The sequence below is a fragment of the Pelobates fuscus genome, chromosome 2 (genome assembly GCF_036172605.1).
Source record: "Pelobates fuscus isolate aPelFus1 chromosome 2, aPelFus1.pri, whole genome shotgun sequence".
Taxonomy (NCBI): domain Eukaryota; kingdom Metazoa; phylum Chordata; class Amphibia; order Anura; family Pelobatidae; genus Pelobates; species Pelobates fuscus.
The window spans coordinates 194113389-194138625 of NC_086318.1; the positions used below are offsets into that span (position 1 = coordinate 194113389).

General features: G+C 44.0%; 1 protein-coding gene across 1 annotated transcript; it reads left to right on the forward strand.

The window, feature by feature from the left end:
• Positions 1-19834: 19834 nt before the first annotated feature.
• Positions 19835-24182, forward strand: PRSS35 (serine protease 35). The gene is made up of 2 exons (XM_063441146.1): positions 19835-20111; positions 22394-24182. Exon 2 carries the CDS (start codon positions 22413-22415, stop codon positions 23673-23675), a length of 1263 nt encoding a protein of 420 aa, XP_063297216.1. The 5' UTR covers positions 19835-20111; positions 22394-22412; the 3' UTR covers positions 23676-24182.
• The last annotated feature ends 1055 nt before the right edge of the window (positions 24183-25237 follow it).

Below are 25237 nucleotides of genomic sequence, written 5' to 3' on the forward strand. Positions count from 1 at the left end.
TTGGCAGTCAGTTTGATTCCTTTAATATTATTGTTTAATAAAATAATAAAATCATGAGCATCGGAAATGGTACCATTCCATATAACTAAAAGGTTATCTATATATCTAAAATATAAGACCAGGCTCTCCACCAAACTATGCCCACTCCAAACCTTCTCCTCCCACTCAGCCATAAAGAGATTAGCATAGCTGGGTGCGAACCTGGATTCCATAGCTGGGCCGGTGTTCTGGACATAAAAAGATTCTCCCAAACAAAAAAATCTTTTTTGGGGTTAAATTAGCTCAATTGCTTCCAATAAAATTAATTTGTTCTTGGTGCATATCTTGATTTTTTTTTCTAAAATATTTTTCACAGCAATACAACCTTTTTCATGTGGAATAATTGCATACAATGATTGTACATGACATGTAATTAGCCAATAATTCTTATTCCGATTGATATTATTTAATTTATTTATAAGGTTAATTGTGCCCTTTAAATAGGACTTAACTTTTTTTTTACATATGGTTGCAGCGTAATAGACACGTGCATTCGTTATCGGACGAATATGATTTCGTCAAAATTTTCAGACATTTTCGTATTCATTTACTATAACATAAATGAAAGTCCTACATACAAATTATATACGAAATAAAAAGGCAAATGCCGAATACATTATCTTTTCATTTCAGTTTTTCATTTAATAGACTCTGTGCAGTAGAAAAATTAACCCCACAGCACTGAGGAGAAGCAAAAAAAACTGAATCTCCCTGCAGCAGGAGACTTAACCTGTGCGTGTAAGAGTCTTGTGGCGGAACTTACCACCTCTTCGTATGTTTTCCCCTTTATTTTGTATGTTTTATCCTTTTTCCGTTCAGGAGTACTTCATACGAACAGAATCCATTCATCTCCTGAATGAGGACCACCATTAGAATGTTCACACCAGCAACTTAAGTGCGAAACCGCAAGGAAAGTAATTAATGAATGTTACCCCTGGATGGCCGCCATTTCGTATAACCGAACATACGTGGCAGACAAAAGAATGGTGGCCATCTTGTCTCCCGAATGTGGGCAGCAGTACTTGGTCATCGAGTGTCTGGAACTCTTTTCGGCTAGGCACGCATACGAACGCCGGTAAAACTTAGACTTCTATTTCCCGACCACCTATACGAACGATAGTTGGGAGATAGGAACTAACGAACAGGAGGAGCATTTGTATCCGGAAATGAAGAGATTCCCTTGCATGGTGTTTGCACAGGAACCTCACGAATGGAGCTTGGCCAGGGCACCTATTTTCCTGGAACTGGGGGGGGGGCACTATGTCCCCCCCTATTTTCGTTATTTGGGTTTCCCACCTGTGCCAGGTCCCCCCTTATTGCACTAGTGACTGGACAGCATTAGCTGCCCTGTCACTAGTAGTTTTAAATGACTCACTGTTTAGGCAACATCTTTAACTGACATTATTTTACCTTTAATGTGATCGAGGACCTCACGATCACATGGACGGCACAGTCCATGTCAGTGCCAACAGGGGGAGTGCCTGGAATGACAGGTACTCCCCCTGCTGCCTATAATTGGTAAAAAAAACCAATAATTAAAACACAGTTTAAAATAAAATATATACTTAGATCATATATATATGTATATATATTTATTATATATATATATGTACACATATACATACATACACATACACTGTATATATATATATACAGGCTATATTCGCTTAACGGCTATCTCGTTGCAGGATGTCAGGTATGTGACTGTTAGAGATTGGTCTCACCGTTTAGCAACATGTGGTTATGATTAACGAGTTTACATACTATGTGTAACTAAAATTGTTGTTGCAGGCAAAACCATACATATTAATCTAACATTCCACTGTGGTGTGTAACTCAGCAAATATGTTGAAAACAGTTTTGCCATCCTAATTACAGTGGATTATACATTTTAGTAAGTAGTAAAACATGGCACCAACATGCGTATGGTTAATGATGAGCATGCCAGACTGCTCAAGCATATTATAAGATTATTGCATTTAAGTATATATCCAAGGAGGTACATATGTGAATGATGGGTTGCCAGGCATGCAGGCTAGTTGGCATGGGAATGGCCAGTAGCAAGCTGTCTAGGGACACAACCCAATGTTACTCAATGGGAGAGTCTCATGTTGATTGTTCCGCTTATCCTAAAAAAAAAGGGATGTAAAAGGGATTAGTCCAAAAGAGTCAATAGGGCAATATAGCCGGGTGCACTGAGAGTCTGTGTTGATGCTTAGGCCTCAGTTTGTAGTTTGTCCAGGCCTCAGTCTGTAGATATCTCTGTGTTCAGCCGGTGCCTGCTCTGCTGAGCCGCTGGCATCGTGTATGAGCCTCTTGGGTGCTGGGTGTACCTTTGCGGCAGGGTAAGTACCCCTTCAGGGTTTTTCCTCCGATAGGTTGTGGCTGGGCTCTCTGTCTGTTCCGTCTGCCAGTAAGTGATCTCGTTGTGTCTAGGTCCGGTGCCACGTGGTGGTGAGTGGGTAAGTGAGTTTGGGTGCCCAAGTTGGGGTGAACTGTCTCTGTCATAGTCGCTTGTCTGTGCTTGTGTGGGCGAACACCCGCTTGGAGTACCTGTAGTGGAGCGCCATAATAGCGTCGGCGGGTCAGCGGTCTGATCCACATGGCCACCGCCCGTGCCGCTTGAAGACTGGGCATGCCCCTGCTGCACTGAAGCTTGTAGAAGGCCGAGCAGAGCCTGTCGAGGGCCTCTAGGGAGGAGGGCAGCACACCCTTGCTCGTGGCTCCCCTCTGTGGATCATGGCGGGCGGCCATCTTGGATGCGCCTGACTGCTCCTTGCTGCTCCCAGTTGCGAGCGCTTGATTCTGGTCAGCCTGTCCGGTCCGTCCAGCTAGTAGGACCGGGATATCCCCCACCGGTCCGGGGGGGGGTTGAAACCTGCTCCGTCGTCGAGGTGATCCGGTGCCGGAGAGAGCGGCCTCCTCTCCCCAGCTCCGGCCTCTGTCGGCCGCGTTTGCCGTCCCGGTTTTCCGGCTCCTACGAGCACGGAAAGGGTCTCGGTGTGCCCAGGGGTGCACTCCCGACTTGGGTGTTGCACCTTGGTGGTTCCTTGGGCTATTCCGCCCACGATTTTGCCGTTTTTCTGGCCCGGGAAGCAGGAGCTCGAGTCCCCTGCGTCTGCTTAGGTCGACGGCCAGGCTCCGCCCCCCCGAAAAAGTAGGGTTATTGATGTTGGGAACAACTTTAATCCATATTCACAAAATGTACTTCATCCTAGATATTTTCGAGCTGTCTGACTGGAGCAGCAAAGAAAGAGCCAACCAATCCATTTTAAATATAAAAGCAAGCTTGGTTAGAAATACCTCTAAGATGAATGCATGTGGCTGGTTCCAGGCCTGAAGGATATTTTTGCTATGATAAGGAGGAATAATTTATTAGGCAATGGAAGACCTGGTAAGGGTCCCAAAAGCAAAAATTCAGGGGTAAGCAGTAAGGTGGGCATGCTACCTCTATTTTAAGTAACAGTTCAGTTTGGTCCAGAAAGATTGGTTTAGAGTTGAGAAGAGTGAGCTTGGAGAAGATGGACTGCACCATCTATTAATTCTTTGATGTCCTTAAATTGAGATTAGTGATGTCGCGAACATAACATTTTCGGTTCGCGTGCGGCAAACGCGAACTTCCGCAAATGTTCGCGAATGGGCGAACCGGGCAACCGCCATAGACTTCAATGGGCAGGCGAATTTTAAAACCCACAGGGACTCTTTCTGGCCACAATAGTGATGGGAAAGTTGTTTCAAGGGGACTAACACCTGGACTGTGGCATGCCGGAGGGGGATCCATGGCAAAACTCCCATGGAAAATTACATAGTTGTTGCAGAGTCTGGTTTTAATCCATAAAGGGCATAAATCACCTAACATTCCTAAATTGTTTGGAATAACCTGCTTTAAAACATCAGGTATGATGTTGTATCGATCAGGTAGTGTAAGGGTTATGCCCGCTTCACAGTGACAGACCAAACTCCACGTTTAACGCACCGCAAACAACAGCAAACAGTCCATTTGCACAACCGCAAACTCTCCATTTGCACAAGGTTGGATACCAAGCTAGCCATGTCCCGTTCCTTGTCCTCACTGATGTCATTGAAGGTCTCTTCCTCCACCCAGCCACGTACAACACCAAGGGTCCCCGAAAGGTGACAACAAGCCTGGGACACCTGCTGTGTTTGGTCTTCCACCTCCTCAAAGCCACCTTCCTCCTCTGACTTCTCTTCTTCAGACTCCTCTCACTGCGTGGCCTCTCTCTGTATTATTATAAGGTGTGTTAAATAGTACTATTCCTATCAGATTAATCCCTGTTACGTCCCATATCAGGGGACGTGTATATAAGGCATCGATTTTAGGAAGCGGGAGATGGAAAAAGATGCTTGGTCGGTCCTCCTGCTTCAAATTTGGGGCACTGCGCGTGCAATCTAATGTGCCACCAGATAGGAGTGGTGTGTTAAGTAGTACTATTCCTATCAGTTTAATCCCTGTTACGTCCCCTATCAGGGGACGTGTATATAAGGCATCGATTTTAGGAAGTGGGAGATGGAAAAACATGCTTGGTCGGTCCTCCGACTTCCAATTTGGGGCACTGCGCGTGCAATCTAATGTGCCACCAGATAGGAGTGGTGTGTTAAGTAGAACTATTCTTATCAGTTTAATCCCTGTTACGTCCCCTATCAGGGGACGTGTATATAAGGCATCGATTTTAGGAAGCGGGAGATGGAAAAACATGCTTGGTCGGTGTGACGGTACAATCCGTTCCTCCGTCAAGTATTCCCTTCTTCCCATAAAAGAAAATCACCCAATATTCCACGAGTAGAAATATCCCTGGAATCGCCGAATAATCCACACATGAGCCAAAGCTTAATGCTGGAACAAGACTCATTTACTGGCACACAGAACTCACAATTTATGCAACATAAAACTCCTCCTCTGGGCCAGGCTAGATAATTGAGTTCTTACAATACACACAGCTCAATTATCTGCTGGCCAGAACATTTACAGTTTTTTTAACAATTTCAGAAAAGTACTTTTTATACAACATACAAACATAATTTCAACATCCCTGGGTAGCTGAGGACACTGGTGGTCATATATCCAAGTTTCATGAATTTCCGTTCAGTAGTTTCCGTGTCGCATCGTGTGGAAGTTTGACCGGCTTGCCATGTGGAGGTATCCGATCTAGAGTTCCATAGAATCAGTAGCAAGAGCCGGTCTCCGTTCGCATCTAACTACACGAAAACCACCGTTCGTATGGTGTAGCTGGTTATATGTGAATGTTTCCCTCATTCGGTAGATTTTATCTACCAAACGCCAGTTTGATTCGTGGAGGGGAACGTATTCATCCAGGACTTCTGTGGGACCGGGCATTCGCATGGTTGCCGTGCCGAAATTAGTTCCAGGCAATCCCTGCATAAGTCCCGCTGACCGCGTTTGTGAGTTCTAAGATGGCCGCCATCCTTTGTTCTCGCCACAAGTTCGTATGCCGAATGGCGGCCACCTAGTAGCAGTTAAGTTGCGGTTTCTCTGTTCTAATGTTGATTGTTACCCAGGGTGTGTGGTCTCTGTTCGGTAAACGAATACATTTCTTTCGTACATTTTAAACCGAACAGATACAGGTATTAAAACAGCAGGGAGAGGGTTTAACTGAGGGCCCAAAGGTAAGTACATGGAAAATCCTTCACAGTCGGTCCTCCTACTTCAAATTTGGGGCACTGCGCGTGCAATCTAATGTGCCACCAGATAGGAGTGGTGTGTTAAGTAGTACTATTCTTATCAGTTTAATCCCTGTTACGTCCCCTATCAGGGGACGTGTATATAAGGCATCGATTTTAGGAAGCGGGAGATGGAAAAACATGCTTGGTCGGTCCTCCTACTTCAAATTTGGGGCACTGCGCGTGCAATCTAATGTGCCACCAGATAGGAGTGGTGTGTTAAGTAGTACTATTCTTATCAGTTTAATCCCTGTTACGTCCCCTATCAGGGGACGTGTATATAAGGCATCGATTTTAGGAAGTGGGAGATGGAAAAACATGCTTGGTCGGTCCTCCTACTTCAAATTTGGGGCACTGCGCGTGCAATCTAATGTGCCACCAGATAGGAGTGGTGTGTTAAATAGTACTATTCTTATCAGTTTAATCCCTGTTACGTCTCCTATCAGGGGACGTGCAAATAAGGCATCAATTTTAGGAAGCGGGAGATGGAAAAAGAAGCTTGGTCGGTCCTCCTACTTCAAATTTGGGGCACTGCGCGTGCAATCTAATGTGCCACCAGATAGGAGTGGTGTGTTAAGTAGTCCCCCTCATCAGGCCTTTTTAGTTGAATGTATCGCCCACTGTCAGTCCCTTCGGGATCCATCCCTCATTCATCTTAATAAATGTGAGGTAATCTAGACTTTTTTGACCTAGGCGACTTCTCTTCTCAGTGACAATACCTCCTGCTGCACTGAAGGTCCTTTCTGACAGGACACTTGAAGCGGGGCAGGCCAGAAGTTTTTTTTTTTTTTTTGACATTCTTTATTTTAACGTTTTCCAAAGTACATAATGGTGTACAAGTTGCCGACAATTCGGTATATAACAGTTTACTAGTAACAATGTATAGTCCAGTCACGGTAGCAGCGCCCACTGCCTCCCATTATGCCAGCGGGGGTTCCCTTGTTTGTTCGGGCCCCCCCCCCCGAGGTGCTCTTCAGAGACGACCCTTGCCCGGGGGTTTGCTTTCTATGTGACTGTGGGGGGGTGACAATTAAGCGTTGTCGCTAATGACTGGGACTAGTGGCTTATCACCCCTTTGTGGGTTGAGGAGGGATCCATCTCTCTGCCCCTCAAGCTGCTGGGGACAACTTTGCCCCTTGGCCTCCCCTACCGGGCCAGACCGTTGCAGGGCAGGGGACCTCGTCTACAGTTAGCTGATGTGTGTGTGTTATCATGTGAGGGTTTGACTGTTCCCCCACTCCTGGCGTCTTTTTCAGTGGACTCAGGCTGGGAAAACAGGGGTATGCCAGTCTCATGTTCGTGGGGCTTATGTTTGTGGGTCTGTTTTGTTGTGAGTCGCGGGAACGGTCGTTCTTTGTATCAGTGGGTGTTTAAACCCGGAAACGTGAGTCAGTAGTCAAGGGCGTGTTGCAGTTGTGGTCTGTGTGGATGTTCATAGGCAAGTAGCTGTGCGTGTACGTGGATATCTGTCCAAGGGAGAGTCTATTAGGACCCTCAGTCAGTAGGTGGTTGGCGAGTTGGGGGGGGGCAAGAGAGAAAAAAAAAAAGGAAAAAAAACACACACCCCCACCAGGGAAGGAGGAACGGTCCCACCCCATCACCGGCCAGAGCCCCACGGGTCCCTACTCAGCTGCCTGTCCAGGCCCCGGCGGTGTCCGCCCCGGCCCCCGCCCAGCCACATGCACGATCCAAGGCGCCCATCTCCGAGCATTGCGTTCCTGAGTTCCCCGTATCTCAGCCGTCAGGGACTCCATCGCGAAGATCTCCTCCACCTTCGCCATCCATTGCGGCAAGGTCGGGATGTCTTTCGATTTCCACCTGGTGGGAATGAGGCTTTTGGCGGCATTGAGGAGGTGTCTCATTATAGTTTTCTTGTAAGTGGCCAGTGGAGCCTGCGTGTGGTTGAGGAGCATGGGTAGCGGTTCAAAAGGCATGTCGGAGCCTAGTATTTCAGTGAGCTTGTGGTGGATCTGCCGCCAGAAGGCCGCAATCGGGGGGCACGTACACCAGATGTGAAGGTCGGTTCCCTCATCTGCCTCACAGCGCCAGCACGTATTGGTCGGCACAATCCCCATTGCGTGGAGTCTGGTTTGGGTCCTGTACCACCCGGTCAGGAGCTTGTAGTTGACCTCTTGTATTTTGGAGCTGAGTATTCCTTGATAGGAGAGGACATGAATCTTTTCCCATTGTTGGTCTGTGAGAGTCGTTCCGGTGGCCCGTTCCCACTTAGAGTGGAAGCGGGTCGGGGGGTCCTGTTCTGCTGCTTGGAGTAGGGAGTATAGTGTCGAGACCCCCCTGGTTAGGTGCTCCTTGCGTGCGCAGAGGGTTTCAAACTGTGTGGAGTCTCTGTGCAGATGCCTCCTCTACAGGGCTGCGTAGGAGCGTTGCACCTGGTGGTATCGATATCTAAGGATGCCCGTAGCCTCACGTTGGGATAGCATCTCCCCATCGGAGCAGGCCAGAAGTTCTATCGCAAATTGGGATAGCTCAGGTCACAGGTCAAGCCTGCACACCTAGTAGTCAAGGGGTTCATCGCCCCTCAGAGTGTCGATATCTGCAGTTAAGGCGAGGTAGTCTGCTACCTGTCGGTCGAGTCGTTCTCTGAGGGTGGATCCCGAAGGGCTGTGGCAATGCGTAGGACTTAAAAAGCTCTGCATGTCCTACATCAACAACACGTCTGTAAAGCGTCCTGTCCTTGCCGGCGTGGTCGTGGGTGGAGGAGGATTACTTTCACCTCTTCCCCTGTTAGATTCCCGTTTTGCTGTGACATCACCCTTATAAGCTGTGTAAAGCATACTTTTTAATTGATTTTGGAACTGCTGCATCCTTTCAGGCACTTTCTGCTTATACCGGGGGTCTAGTAGCATGGACACCCAGTACAGGTCGTTCTCCTTCAGCCTTTTTATACGAGGGTCCCTCAACAGGCCCAACAGCATGAAAGACCCCATTTGCACAATGTTGGATGCCAAGCTACTCATGTCCCATTCCTCATCCTCAGTGATCTCACTGAAGGTATGTTCTCCCCCCCAGCCACATACAACACCACGGGTACCAGATAGGTGACAACGAGCACCCTGGGATGCCTGTTGTGGTTGGTCTTCCTCCTCCTCTTCAAAGCCACATTCCACCTCTGACTCCTCTTCCTCACAATCCTCTTCCAGCATTGCCGCAGGTAACAGCAAGTGATGCTTATAAGGCTGTTTCTGGTGGTGATGGTGACCACAACTCTTCCTCTTCACGCTCATCTACAGCCTGATCCAGCACTCTTCGCAGGGCAGGCTCCAGGAAGAAAACAAATGGTATGCTGTCGCTGATGGTGACTTTGGTGCGACTGACTAGGTTTGTCACCTCCTCAAAAGGACGCATGAGCCTACAGGCATTGCGCATGAGCGTCCAGTAACGTGGCAAAAAAATTCCCAGCTCCACAGAGGCTGTCCTAGCACCCCGGTCATACAAATAGTCGTTATCGGCTTTTTCTTGTTGGAGCAGGCGATCGAACATTAGGAGTGTTGAATTCCAACGTGTCGGGCTGTCGCAAATCAAGCGCCTCACTGGCATGTTGTTTCGCCGCTGGATATCTGAAAAGTGCGCCGTGAAGGAACTTTGTGTCAACTTGCCCAAATTCAATGCCGCCAACAAATTTCTTCAGTTGTCACAAACCACTTTGCTGATCTCCAGTTGGTGCGGAGTCAGCCACTGATCCACCTGTGCGTTCAGGGCGGACAGGAGTGCTGGTCCAGTGTGACTCTCTGCTTTCAGGCAAGTCAACCCCAAGACAGCATGACACTGCCGTATCCGGGATGTGGAATAGTACCTGGGGAGCTGGGGGGGTGCCGTTGATGTGGAGCAAGACGCAGCAGCAGAAGAGGACTCAGCCGAGGAGGTTATGGAAGAGGATGGAGTAGGAGGAGTAGAGGAGGTGGCAGCAGGCCTGCCTGCAAGTAGTGGCGGTGTCACCAACTCATCTGCAGAGCCACGCATTCCATGCTTGGCAGCCGTCAGCAGGTTTACCCAATGCGCAGTGTAGGTGATATACCTGCCTTGACCATGCTTTGCATACCAGGTATCAGTGGTCAGATGGACCCTTGCCCCAACACTGTGTGCCAGACATGCCATTACTTCCTTTTGCACAATCGAGTACAGGTTGGGGATTGCCTTTTGTGCAAAGAAATTTCGGCCGGGTACCTTCCACTGCGGTGTCCCAATAGCTACAAATTTTTGGAACGCCTCAGACTCCACCAGCTTGTATGGTAAAAGCTGGCGGGCTAAGAGTTCAGACAAGCCAGCTGCCAGATGCTGGGCAAGGGGGTGACTTTGTGACATTGGCTTCTTAGGGTCAAACATGTCCTTGACAGACACCTGACTGTGGGCAGATGAGCAGGAACTGCTCAAGGCGAGAGACGGAGGGGCGGATGGTTGAGAGGGGGCAAGGAGGACAGCAGTGGTTGACGTGGCTGAAGATGCTGGACCAGGAGGAGGATGGCGGCTTTGAGTTTATGTGCTGCTTGTACTCATGTGTTGATCCCATTAGTGTTTGTGATGTGCGATCATGTGCCTTTGCAAAGCAGTTGTACCTAGGTGGGTGTTGGACGTCCCACGACTCAGTTTCTTTTGGCACAGGTTGCAAATGGCATCGCTGTTGTCAGAGGCAGACACACAAAAAAATGCCACACTGCTGAGCTCTGCAATGATTGCATTCTGGTGGTGGCAACAGCATGCGTTGATTGGCGTGCTGTCTGGCTGACCCCGGGTTCCGATGCATGCTGTCTGACTGTGCCACTAGCTCCTTGCGACGACCTCCCCCTGCTTCCAACTCGTCTCCTCCTCCTCTCTGTCTCCCCATCTGACGTTTCGCCCTGTTCTTCTTCTTGCCGAGCGGGCACCCACGTGACATCCATGGACGCATCGTCATCATCAACCGCTTCACTTGTATCTGACAAGTCAGCAAAGGAAGCAGCAGTGGGTACAACATCATCATCATCATCACACCGTACGTCCATGTGTGTAATGCTGCCTGACTAAGACATATCCCTGTTATCTACATCCTCTGGCAATAATGGTTGCGCATCACTCATTTCTTCCAACTTATGTGTAAATAACTCCTCTGACAGATCAAGTGAAGTGGCTGTGGTGCTAGTGTTGGCGGTGGTGGTGGCGGCAGGCGGGCGAGTGGTAACTTGAGAGGTGCCCGAAGCTAAGCTGGAGGAGAATGGTGCGTCAAGGTTCGGAGCGGAAGCTGTAGAAGATTGGGTGTCCTGTGTTAGCCAGTCAACTATGTCCTCAGAACTTTTCGAGTTCAGGGTACGTGGCCTCTGAACACTGGGCATTATTCTAGGGCCAAAGGGAATCACAGCACCACGACCACGACAGCCCCTTCGGGGTGGCCTGCCTCTGCCTGTCATTTTTTTTTCGATTAGTGGTACTATGCGTGCAAGCTACTGTGACAACAGATATGAGTGGCACTGTGCACTGGCAGAAGTTGGCAGAGTAGACGCTGTAGGCCTGATACACATGCTTGCAGACAACTAACTGCTATTCAATCTATTACAGTCAAAAATTCCGGTTTGTGAATAGATTTCCACACAATGGTTTGTATTGGCCCCGAATAAATTTGTATAATGTTATCATATCCCCTCTGAGGTGCCGTTTTTCCAAACTAAAGAGATTAAATTTTTTTAACCTTTCTTCGTAACTAAAATGCTCCATTCCTTTTATCAATTTTGTAGCTCATCTCTGCACTTTTTCTAGTGCCAGGATATCCTTTGTAACGGAACTGCTTGCACCCCAACCGGGTACCTTCCGTTGATGGATGCTCCTAGTGCTTCCCGAGGACTCCAAGCACTCCGCCAGACACCATAACCACTGTAGACTCCCACGAACTGCCGCAGTTTGGTTGGGGTCTCGCCGTCTCCACCCACTCTGGACCCAAAACCAGGGTCCAGCTTCCAGTAGGTTGACCTCTCCGAATTCCAGAGAACAGGAACAGGAACAAGCTCTTAGCAGAGCTTAGTGATTATACCCTGGGGAGTAAAGTGATTATAAAAATCCCCAGAATGTAGTTCTCCAATCCCCCAAACATGAGCCGAAACTTCATGAAGGTACAAGATGATCTGTTTAATCAGCACCAAAAGGCTTTATTTATGCAAGTTTTCAGGCCAGATGCACACCCCCTGGACCTGGTGGTAAACTGTGACAAAAGGGACACAAACCAATGGGAACACTAATTAACAAAATAACACTCCCACATACAAAGTAAAATCCCTCCCCTCTATCCTGGAGATAATTGGCTTAAGGAATTGCAGTAAACTCAATTATCTCCAGGTACAGAAAATATTTCCATTTTACACTAACAGTAAAATACATAAAAATACATAATTCCTATGATATCACACAGAACCCCCACATCTAACCTATCCCCAGATAGCTCGGATCTGAGCGCCCAATATAGGTAAACAGCGCTCAGATCTCACGAACAGAGTAAATTTGCCATGGGGTTAAAGTTTTGCAAGGGCTGATGAGAGATTGAGGAGGGACAAAGCAGCCAGTTTAAACTGGTCTGGCAGTGTCCCTGGGACAATGCCCTGCTGGAGAACAATGGGATAGGTATTAAAGGGGGAGGGGAAGAGGCACATTCTCCCATGGAATCAAAGGGGCAGAAACAGTCTTTTAAAAGTCCCAATATGCCCACATTTAGTTTTTAAAGGGCCATACACCCCAGAGCCATAGTCATGAGGCAAGAGGCTGGCAATCAGGCTCCTCCAAAAGCCAGGAGCAAAGGGCAGTTGGTCACATAAAAACCCAGTGACAAAAGGCAGTTTGTCGCATATCTCCCTTTTGGGGAGGAGACTAACCAGGTACCTGACCTGTCGGTCAGTGCCTGAGTTAGTCGATATACCCACCCACAATAAACAAGTACAGGAATAGCCCACCCACAATAAACGGTTACTGCACCTGGTGATACCTCCCATGGTACTGGGCAACACGCTGTGAGGACTTGGGGGGCAGAGGCCATTTTTGTTTAACATTGTGTTAACTATCCACAGACTTCAGGTGGAAGGGGTTTTCAATCACAATTTTTCCCCAACATAATCTATTTATATATACCAGTGATGGCGAACCTTTTTGAGCCCGAGTGTCCAAACCGTAATACATGTAAAAAAAATTTCCCTCAACGTGCCAAAACGGCAATTAAACCTGAATACTGAGGTTTAAGTTTAGAAAAAACTCATACAGTTGTCCGAACTAATTAACATGTTTGTGTGTGTGCTCGGCAGTCTGTCTGTATGTGTATTAAGCAGTCTGTCTGTATGTGTATTAAGCAGTCTGTCTGTATGTGTATTTAGCAGTCTGTCTGTCTGTGTATTTAGCAGTCTGTCTGTCTGTGTACTTAGCAGTCTGTCTGTCTGTGTACTTAGCAGTCTGTCTGTGTACTTAGCAGTCTGTCTGTATTTAGCAGACTGCTGAATACACACACAGACTGCTGAGTACACAGTCTGCTGAATACACACACAGACTGCTAAATACACACACACAGACTGCTAAATACACACACACACACAGACTGCTGAGTACACACACACTGCTGAGTACACACACACAGACTGCTGAGTACACACACACACACACAGACTGCTAAATACACACACACACACTGCTGAGTACACACACACACTGCTGAGTACACACACAGCTGAGTACACACACACAGACTGCTGAGTACACACACACAGACTGCTAAATACACACACACAGACTGCTGAGTACACACACACACACACACAGACTGCTGAGTACACACACACACAGAATGCTAAATACACACAGACTGCTGAGTACACACACACAGACTGCTGAGTACACACACACACAGACTCCTAAATACACACACACAGACTGCTCAGTACATACACACAGACTGCTAAATACACACACACAGACTGCTAAATACACACACACACAGACTGCTGAGTACACACACACTGCTGAGTACACACACACAGACTGCTGAGTACACACACACACACACAGACTGCTGAGTACACACACACACACACAGACTGCTGAGTACACACACACACACAGACTGCTGAGTACACACACACACACAGACTGCTACGTGTACACACACTGCATTGAGGGGTACAGTGTATGTGTTTGTGTGTGGGGTGATGTGTTTGTGTGTAGGGTGGTGTGTGGGGGGGGTGGTGTGTGTGGGGGGTGGTGTGTGTGTGTGGGGGGTGGGGGGTGTGTGTGGGGGGTGGTGTGTGTGTGGGGGGGTGTGTGTGTGGGGGTGGTGGTGTGTGTGTGTAAGTGGGGTGATGTGTGTAAGTGGGGTGATGTGTGTGTGGGGTGATGTGTGTGTGGGGTGGTGTGTGTGTGGGGAGGTGGTGTGTGTGGGTGGGTGGGGTGTGTGTGGGGTTATGTGTGGGTGGGTGGGGTGTGTGTGGGGTGATGTGTGTGTTGATGTGTGTGTGTGTGTGTGTGTTTGTGTGGGGTTATGTGTGTAGCGCAGGGGTGATGTGTGTAGCGCAGGGGTGCTGTGTGTATGTCGTCCACCCTCCCCCCGACTGTTTTCTTTCCCCCATCCCTCCCTCAGTTTTTTTCACCCATCCCTCCCTCAGTTTTATTTCCCCCATCCCACACACACTTTTCTCCCCCCATATCTCCCTCAGTTACCCCCCCCATCTTTCCTCGGTTTTCTTCCCCCTCTCATCTCTCCCTTAGTTTTCTTCCCCCCTCCCATCTCTCCCTTGGTTTTCTTCCCCCCTCCCATCTCTCCCTCAGTTTTCTTCCCCCCTCCCATCCCCACTTGTCCTTGATCTCCTACCTTGTAGCGTGGCCGAGCGCACCGCAGAGCTCAGTTTCCTGTAACCGGCCGGACAGATAGTGCTCTCTCTGTGAGCACTTAATTTCCGTCCGCCCGGACGGAAGCATGTACCACGGCACGCTCTGCCACGCTACACAGAGTGCCTGGCAGGCGGGAGCGCTATGCGCTCACCTCCTGCCGGTCACTCCGGTTTTGCGCCCGCCGGCCCTTTGCACCCTAAGGCGGCCACTTGTGTCGCCTTATGGATGCGCCGGCGGAGCGCATCCTCCCTCCGGCGACCTGTGGCCGCGTGCCCACAGAGGCGGCTCAGCATGCCACCTGTGGCACGCGTGCCATAGGTTCGCCATCACTGATATATACAGTTAAAATTTGTATCCTGTAATCCCTTTTTTATTGGCAAGCTTTCGGAAGAAAGCATTTTTGGGCAAAATGACACATAGAATTTAAAGTTGAGTTGTGATACAGGGGTTAAAGCGACATGAGCGCAGATAAGACACAAGTTTAATAGAAAATAGACATCATTTTCACAGAGGGTCGTAAATATTTTGTGTGAAGATCATAGACTTTTAAAGCACTTTTTTTTGTATTGTGCAATTTAGGATTATAGAAAAACAAACTGATGATTTATCAAATTAATAACTTAAAACAAGGTTTATGGGTCTGAAAATCGACTCTCTGAAACCCTTTTCTAAATAACTGCCTCCCAGAAATCAAAAAGAAAATGCTGCATTTGGAATTTAGTGGAATAAAAACTAATGACTCAGAATTTAAATAAATATAACTGACAGTGCAGTTATAATGCAGTCTGTTACGGTGATGCTAGCAGTGGTTTGCGGTGACTGCTTTTGATGTTAATAATATAAGTCTGTGCATAAATCTGTGGAATTAATAGCAAGGATGGATATGCCAACTATTTTTTCCCCCTGTTTATTTAAGTTTTTCTACTATAAATGCTGTACAGTCAACAAAAACATGACAACTGTTTCATCCATTTAGAATTAGCAACATCTGCTAACAAAAGCAGATACCTTGATAGGGGGAATACATTCTATAGATATACTTCAATTACGTTACACCGAATAAGTCAATGTCTGTGACTGTGCCATTAACAGGGTTATCCACTTACGCAATAATTCAAAGTGAATTTAAAATTTAAGGGCAAAATAACTGGAAACATTTTCTAAGTCAGCTATGTTTCCATTTCAGCTACTCTGGCCTTAAATTTGAAATGCTCTTTGAATTCATGTTGAATGCCTTACTTTAGTGAATAACCCTTTATATTCTATTTGTCTAGATCTGATAATAGCTGCTCGTGGAGGAGACTAAAACTGAGGCCAGTATTGTCAAAGGGTGAACTGGTGTTTTCCTTTTACGGGGTTCAGGCGAAGACACTGTGCTTCAGATCAATGTTCATTTTGGCGGCAAATTTCAATTTAGTTTTAGTCATAGTCTTTTGACTAAAAAGCCATTTTAGTTTTAGTCGTATTTTATATATTCTAAATTATTTTAAGTTTAGTCTAGTTTTAAATGGGTTTAGTTAAATCCTCTGTTGCTTTTCCCCCTTCCCCAGCTCCTCTAGGAGTCTCTCTCCCAAGCCCTGTTCTGTCTCTTTTGCCCCTTCCGCAACCCCTCTGTACAGTGTTAATTTTGGCAGCAAATTTCAATATAGTTTTAGTCATAGTCTTTTGACTAAAAAGCCATATTAATTTTAGTCATATTTTATTCATCTAAATTATTTTAGGTTTAGTCTAGTTTTAAATGGGTTTAGTTAAATCCTCTGTCTCTTTTTACCCTTCCCCAGCCCCTTTAGGTGTCTCTCTTCCAAGCCCTGGTAAATTTATTTGGAATTCCACTCTTTGAGGACGATGCCTACAACGAAGAATTGTAGATCTGAATAGCCACCTTTGTGCTTGTCCAAAGGACTTCAGTGCTTAACACTCCAAGTTTTGCTTCCCAAGAAAAAGTAAGCATAGAAAGCAATGCTTTCTTGTGAGCTATGAAAGCCACTTTCGTTGTACACAAAACCCCTTTTCTAAATCACACTAGGTTTGATACCTGACATAAAGGAAAAGAAGTCCAAAAGCAGAAAGTTTCTGGAAGTGAATGTATTCGTGTTTTCCTGCTGCTTTGGACATGTTGATTGGGTGGAGTTTGCTGGATTGCTGGGTGCTCTGTAATTACTAGGAGGTATACAATTTGCACATGAACAGCTAAGATTGGGAATACTTAACCTTGATCTTTATGGCATGGAAACTGCTGTAGCAATAAACTTGAGATAATGATATGTTTAGTCATGCCAAAATTTGGAAAGCACTTCATTCGTGCTGCAATGTGCAGTTACTTTTGGAATCCAAGTTACATAAAAAAACCTAGATTCACAGACTGGACATGTCTTGAGCCCTGTCAGATAACATCTTAGCTCTGAAAAGTTTTATCTCTGGTTTATTTACTAAACTGAGAATTGTTGGGAACTTCAAGAAAATCCAATGTGAATTTCAAAATTTATACCAAGAAATCAGCTCTTTTGAGCTCCAATTTAAAATTAATGTTACATTTTCTTTGAATTGCCAGCAAGTTTCACTATAGTAATAAGTAGTAATTGTATTATAGTATTAGTATAGTAAATAACCCTGTCTATGTTTGAGATCATTAACTCGGGCATTAACCTAACTAAAGTTTATTTTTTTCTTAATTTTCAATACAATAGTGTTGCATGAAAGGAAACACATTGGAGTGAGCGCATTGACTGCACTTGTAATTCCAAGTACAGCAATTTGTGCTCTGCAGGTGGCAACTGATTTGAGGCTAGCTGGAAATGTCTTGTGGTCTGTAAAGCATAATTAGAGGTACCTTGTGGTCTGTGAAGCATAGTTGGAGGTGCCTCATGGTCTGTGAAGCATAGTTGGAGATGTCTTGTGGTCTGTGAAGCATAGTTGGGGGTGCCTCGTGGTCTGTGAAGCATTTTTGGAGGTGTCTTGTGTTCTGTGAAGCATAGTTGGGCGTGCCTTGTGGTCTGTGAAGCATTTTTGGAGGTATCTTGTGTTCTGTGAAGCATAGTAGGAGGTGTCTTATGATCTGTGAAGCATAGTTGGAGGTGTCTTGTGGTCTGTGAAGCAGATGGAGTTTTAGTTAAGAGATCCAAGGTCTGTCTGAAACATAGCCTTAATATTTCCCTGACTGCAAGGGGCGAAAATGTTATTTAGGAAGCTCTGATTTGTGAAGAAGGCGTGACTGCCTTAGACCAACATTGAGTCTTTCAAAGAAGTTTCATTTAATGGACCTGTATTCTGGAAGTTCTACCATTGCCATCTTAGGTGAAGAGACCAGAGGCCATTGTACTAGAAATCGTGCAATATTTGGCTGCTCATATAAAAAATCTTGTCATAAGCGTTGATTCTTGTGACTCACCTGCGTTAGAAGGCTAGTAGTCATCTGGATTAACAGGTTTCTAGGCTCAATAAGACCAAATAAAGTCACCAAAACAGCTTAATGAAACAGTTTTGGTATATAGATCATGCCATTGCAGTCTCACTGCTTAATTCTCTGCCATTTAGAAGTTAAATTACTTTGTTTTATCACATACAAGCAACCATTATTTTAGTGCGGATATGACTCTTTCCACCCATCTCAATCTTTCTTTCACACTGACCGCTAAGCTAAACAATCTCTAGATGGTATTGTGCATTATAATTGATATATGAACCTGAGGCACTATCTTCTACTAACTGTCTTATCACTAGACTCTGCTTACTCTCTCTAGTAATAGCATAGGATATAACTCTTCGACAAGCAACCTTAACTATGTTGAGTAATACCTTAACCAAGCTAATCATCTCACTTACTAGTATGTCTCTTAATTTATAAGCCTGGTTTCTTTTATCACGACCCTTTATGCAGTCAGTCGGTCTGACATATGTTTCCAATACTTTTGATTTATCTCCACTGACATTCCTAATAAGCTGGCCATTGGTATTTATACAACATTCTGACATAGCTTGTTTTACCCCAACCAATGTCCTACTAATACTCCTTGTTTATCCCAAATTATCTTAACTACACTATATTCATATCTTTAGCTTGCACCACTCTTGATTTCCAAAAAAAAAATGTATGCGGTTATTCATGTATGCCTACATTGTTATGCTTTATGTTATTACTCACCTTGTCCAGGCTGTTGGGGCATAGTGAGACTGCCAGTAACTCCCATGCATGCCAAAAATAAAGAATTATAAAAATATATATATATATTACTTTGTCAGTCACACCTCCTTGCTTTTCATCTACACAGCCTTCCGGAATACTTCCTGTAAAGAGTCATCTAATGTTTAAACTTTCCTTACTGCAGTATTGTTGATAGCTTGCATATTCTGTTTAATTTCAAATATCTTTTCTCCTGCTCTGTTAATAGACCCTGCAGTAACCACCTGTATGTGATTAAAGTTCAATTTAAGGAGAAAGATAAAAACTCCTACAGTAAGTTAATATCTGATTAAAAATGAAACAATTTTTCCAGGCAGGCTGTGCCAGTCACAGTCAGGGAAGGGGAGGTGTGGCTATGGCTGCATGGACAGAAACAAAAGTGATCTAATTCCTTAATGTCAAAGGAGTGAGCAATGACACTTCAGGGCACCATCTATCACTAAAACTGCTTCATTAAGCTAAAGTTGTTTTTGTGATGATAGTGTCACTTTAATGAATAGATCCTAGAAATGTAATGAATTCAAATCCAATCATAACATAAAGTTTGATAGATAGATATATAGATAGATGAGTTCACAGTTTATATGAATAATGGGGCACATCATTTTAATATGTATGGAAACCTATTAACAATACCTACCATAGTTCAGTGCAGCTACTTTTTAGCCAAAACTCTAGGTATGGGGATTCTCTCTCTACAGAGTGTTTCAAAAACGACAAAACCTGTCAATTATTTTCCAGAAACTCAGCAAGTCAGATAGAATTGCCTTCGCTCTACATTCTACAAAAGAACTAACTAATAACAAATAATTTTGTAATTTTTTTAAAATTAAATTAAAAAAAAAAAAAGAACTGCCCGGCAAAAGATGAGATTTGAAGAGCTGGCCAGATCCAAAACACTTCTGTCTGCTTTGTCTAATTCCCTGTAAAATATGTGTGGAGTTTAAACCGCCTGCGCCCTCTGTCTGTGATGGAGATAAATGCAGGCAGTGTGCATGCAGGCATCCAGCTAAACCTGCAGAAATGGCCATTCATGCTTCAGCCTGCTCTGGTCCTCCACACACCCATATTCCTTATTTCTGTTCTCTCAATGGCTTTCTTGCCTGTGTGGAATCCCAGTTTTCCCTTGTTCCTCCCCTTGTCTCTCACTCCCTGCCTGCTCCTGCCCTCTTTCTGTCCCCCTTCTGAGCTGGTCCCTCCTCCCCCCTGTATGAGCTGGAGGTGCACAGAGTTGTATGCTGCTACCTCCAGGACAGAAGCTCCACTCTAGGAGGTCTGTATCACTGAGCACCACAGAGTAGGAATGAAGACCTGTGCAGTCTGGAGAGAATTCCTTCTTCCATAGGTAAGGGCATGCAGGCTCCAAACTGTTTTCTGGCTGTGATTTTCCTGGGAGTCACTCACCAATGGATCAGAAGATTTGCTGTAGACTGTAAACTGTTTAGATCCCTGAAGCTCTCCTGATGCTCTGTACAAGGATGACATGTTCATAGGCTGGGACAATGCCACTCTGGGGCTACTTACAGCACTTCTGGTTCTGCGTATCTAAAACATATGTGTGTATGTGAATTTGTACATTAATATACAATGCATCACATAGCTGGATGTGCACAGGCACAACTTTACACTTTTATGTGCAGGGTGTGATTTATATACATACATATTTCAATATAATTGCATATAAAAGACAATTTTAATATATATATATTATTCCTATTTACATGTAACTAATTATGTAATGATAAAAAGTGCATGCAATACTAAAACAATGTATGCATATTTCAGAACTATATGTTAGAAGAAAAAACAATGCTTTAATTGCTGATCATGACCACTTAATAAATCCCTTGTTAAATTATTCTCCTTGATCATACATTCATTGTTCCCTGCTAAAATAGGCGATAGAACACCATTTGATTACTGTGCTGTCTGTTTCTCTAAACTGTGTCCATGGTGGGAGCTTTTTACACACATCACTACTTAGTAAATCATGCTCTATTTTGAAAATACTGATCATGAACTGGTTAGGGGAACAAATGTCATTTAAGGATTTATAATGAAATAGTCCCATAGCAACTTCTTCTCTTGTTTTTAGTGGAGTCATATTAAGTCCACATGATTTTCCCTTGAAACAATCATAGGCTGAGAATTGAATGTACATTTTCTATAACATAGTGTCTCTATTATACAGATTTCATTGGGGGCTATGGTTTTTGATTGCAGAGTTTAAAGTTTTGCTGCTTGTATCCCCTGTATCTCAGTCACACTCCCCCTTTGTTACTGTACTGCTTGCTATGTCCATGAATAGAATATACAGGAATAAACCATAAGAATAAGTGAAATTCCAGCACCATTCAGTCAGTGGGACCAAATTGTCCAATGTGAGTCTGAGCATCTCTGTGGGAAAACAAGGAAGAAACATTAAATAGAGACAGTAATAACACACAGTTGACATTTTACAGTGGCTTTAATGTTAGTAATTAGGGTATATTTAGTTTTTTAAACAGATGTCACAGAAAGGCAATATACCCATCACATCACCAGCTTACTACCAGCAAATACAAAGTATAAACTGGAAGAATGCATCTGGTCTTCCTTTGCCTGTCCTGCCACCTACTGGATATAAGGAGAACTACATAATATCTTAAAGAGCAATAGATCCGAATAATGTTGTATCATTATAGAGTGCCAATGTGTAATGCAGCAAATTTCCATTATATGTGAACGCACAACGATCAGTCAATATAATGATCAGTAGCGGTTTTAATGATCTATTTTTAACTCTACGCAGACAAATTGGAAATGATGACATAAAAACCATGGACACAATACATTGCAAATTACACATGTGATGTTAGATAGGCTTGGTGGGAAACATTAAACTGTTGAAGAAAACAAAAAAACAATACTTCAATTTAATCCATTAAAGATGTAATTTTTCATACAACAAAATGAGTTGGTTCCTTGTGCAATTTCAAAAGTGTGGGATGTATTACTATACTTGGTCTGATTTTGTGGTTAATTTTTCCCTTTCTTTTTTTGTTAAACACTTGCAAAAAGATACTCATCCTTATCGGTTTAGCCATATATCTATTTTTCCTAGGCCTATATATAGATCTTAATTTGTAGCTGAGATTTCTTCTGTGTTACAACAAGCAAAACACTGCTTCTTTGTCATACTTTTAAACTGATTAGATTTTAGAAGTTAAAAAATGAACAGGATTATTCACTAAAGTGAGAATTTCAAATTTCAGTTCAAAATAGTCAAATTTGGAGAATTCTCTAATTCATGCATGCTTTAAGTTCGGCTACTCTGCCTTATATATGCAATCCACACAGAGTTCTCACTTAAGTAAATAACGCTCTAAAAAATTAACTACTTACCTTTATGCCATAGTATTTATATCCTCCTCAAAATACCATAGCCCAAACATCTTAGTTTAAAGCTAATTCGGAAATAATTGTCCATAAATATTACCCATAAACCTGATGGTTACTCTATGAATGATAAACAGCCATTTTGCTATTATATATACATGCATGTACAACAGTTTAAAATGTTTCACATTCACATCTGTGTTCTATACTTTTATTTAACTTGTTTTGTTTTTTGGTTTTTTTTTTTAGACCAAGATATCTTGATAAAATGGGCCATTTTTATGTTATTTTTATTTTGCTCCTCACATCGACCTCATCCTTTACCAAAGGAGAGGAAATGTATGAGGACTACATTTGGCATGTCAGCAAAATACCCAAAATTGTGACTTCAAATGTTGTCCATCTCAAGAGCCCAGATTTTAAGGCTGAACCTCACTTGGAGATGAATGGAACATGTGGAATAGAATGTCAGAAGAATTTGCCAACACCATCACTAAATGATCTTGAGAACTACCTTTCCTATGAAACTGTATTTGACAATGGCACACGCACCTTGACCAAAGTAAATGTCCAAAACTGGCTACCTAGAAATGAAGTTATGTCCTCAGTGAAACATTCTTTGCGCCGAAAAAGGCAAGTTTATGGCACTGATAGCAGATTCAGCATATCAGACAAGCAGTTTATGACCAACTACCCATTCAGCACAGCTGTTAAACTCTCCTCTGGTTGCAGTGGCATCCTTATATCACCAAAGCATGTTTTAACAGCTGCCCATTGTATTCATGATGGAAAGGATTATGTCAAAGATGCCAAGAAGTTACGTGTTGGAATCTTAAAAATTAGGTCCAAGCGGGGTGGCAAAAGACGCAAGGGGTCCAAAAAAAATAAAGGAGGTGATCGTGAAGATACTGATTCCAGTAAGGATGGTAAAAAGCAGAGGCTAAAGTCAATTCAAAAGAGATCGGTAACTGAAGAGAAGAAAAGCACTGAATCCAGAAAAGAAAAGTCTTCAACTGGCAGTGGGAAACCATCCTTCCAGTGGACAAGGGTAAAGGCCATCCAGATCCCCAACGGCTGGTTTAGTGATGTAACGGATAAAATGATCCTAGATTATGACTATGCTGTTCTGGAACTAAAACGTCCTCATAAGAAGAAGTATATGGATATTGGAATAAGCCCACAAGTAGAAAAGATGCCTGGTAGCAGGGTGCACTTTTCAAGTTTTGATGACGATAGACCTGGACAACTGGTATATCGTTTTTGCAGTATTTCAGAGGAGTCTAGTGATCTTTTCTATCAGTATTGTGATGCAGAGCCTGGCTCAAGTGGATCTGGTATCTACATCCGTCTTAAAGAACCAAACGAGAAGAAATGGAAGAGGAAAATCGTTGCTATCTATTCAGGTCATCAGTGGGTAGAATTCAACGGTGAACATCAGGATTACAATATAGCTGTAAGAATAACTCCTCTAAAATATGCACAAATATGTCTCTGGATTCATGGAAACAGTGCTGACTGTGCTCAAGGATAATTCCATCTGAAAGAAAACAAATCCCAAATACCCAGTCTATAGCAAGCGCATTGGCAAAATATCAGAGCAGTGACTCCTACTGGTTGACAATGGTGGTGCAACATGCATAGAGAATAAGGCACTTAATAAAAAAAAAAAATCACATGTATCATCGTATGTTGAATTTAGTTGGACCAGAGACTGATCATGCTGCAAATAAATATTGGAATTTTAGGAGAAAAAGAAAAATCAGACTTTTTCTGAGTTTAAGTTTTAAATATAACTAAATATGTAGTGCCAAGCTGTACAATATTTTTCTACAAAAAAAAAAAAAAGTATATATATATCAAAAGACACTCCACTAACCAGTCCTCAGCATACTAATGCTCCACTCAGGGTTAGCTGTCCCATTGAATAATGTTTCTTGGAAGTATGTATATCCATGAGACCACCAGCAAGTAAATGGTTAAATATGTTTGGTAGCATACTTTTATATAGGGTATTTTATTAAAAAAAACAACAACAAAATATCAAGTTCTATTGTTTAAAATGAAAGAAAATACATTCTTTAGAAAGTGATGCTGCAATTTCTCATTTGATGGGCCTACCAGTCACTGGCCTATTTCAGTTATTAGAAGCCCTTAGTCAGACTTCAGTTCCACAAAAGTAACCCACTATTGAGATCACCAGAACCTTGGATGTTCTCCCTTTAATTATAAAAAAAAAAAATTCAACCTCACTTTTCTAACTGATATGTGTAGATAGAGCCAGCATTTGCCACTACACAAAAATATCCTAGAAAGAGTTCACCAAAGCTGTAAATGTCAGCCGTCTCATGTTACGTAGAAATTAAAAAATGCTGGCTAGTATCTTCAAATATGTTTCCAGTAGGGACATCGTATGAAGTATTTAATTCATATAACATACTGGTGCTTCAGGCTCAGGAGACGGCAAACACCCTTAAAGGGAAACTCCAGTGCCAGGAAAACGATCCGGGTCTCTCTCCCTCCCACCCACCAATCCCCGGTTACTGAAGGGGTGAAAACCCCTTCAGTGACTTACCTGAAGCAGCGGCGATGTCCCTCGCCGCTGTCTCCTCCTCCGCGACGCTCCTCCCTGTGCTTCCGTCGGCCGGTGGGCGAGACTGATCCCGCCCACCGGCCGAGACCTAATACGCATGCGCGGCAATGCTGCACATGCGCATTAGCGCTCCCCATAGGAAAGCATTGAAAACAAATTTCAATGCTTTCCTATGGGGATTTGAGCGACGCTGGAGGTCCTCACACAGCGTGAGGACGTCCAGCGACGCTCTAGCACAGGTTTCCTGTGCTATGAAGCAGGAAGTTCCCGTGGCTGTCTAGTTTCTAAAAAACTGCAATAATTACACTTGCAGGGTTAGGAGTAGTGGGAGTTGGCACCCAGACCACTCCAATGAGCAGAAGTGGTCTGGATGCCTGGAGTGTCCCTTTAACCTGTTAAGGACACATAACGGAAATATTCCGTCATAATTCCATTTTATTTCAGACGTTGTGTCCTTAAGGGGTTAATACTTACAAATGCATAGAGTCCAGGCACACAGATCC

Excerpts from the sequence above, each read along its gene's own strand:
- PRSS35 (XM_063441146.1), top strand. The coding sequence starts at position 22,413 with ATGGGCCATTTTTATGTTATTTTTATTTTGCTCCTCACATCGACCTCA.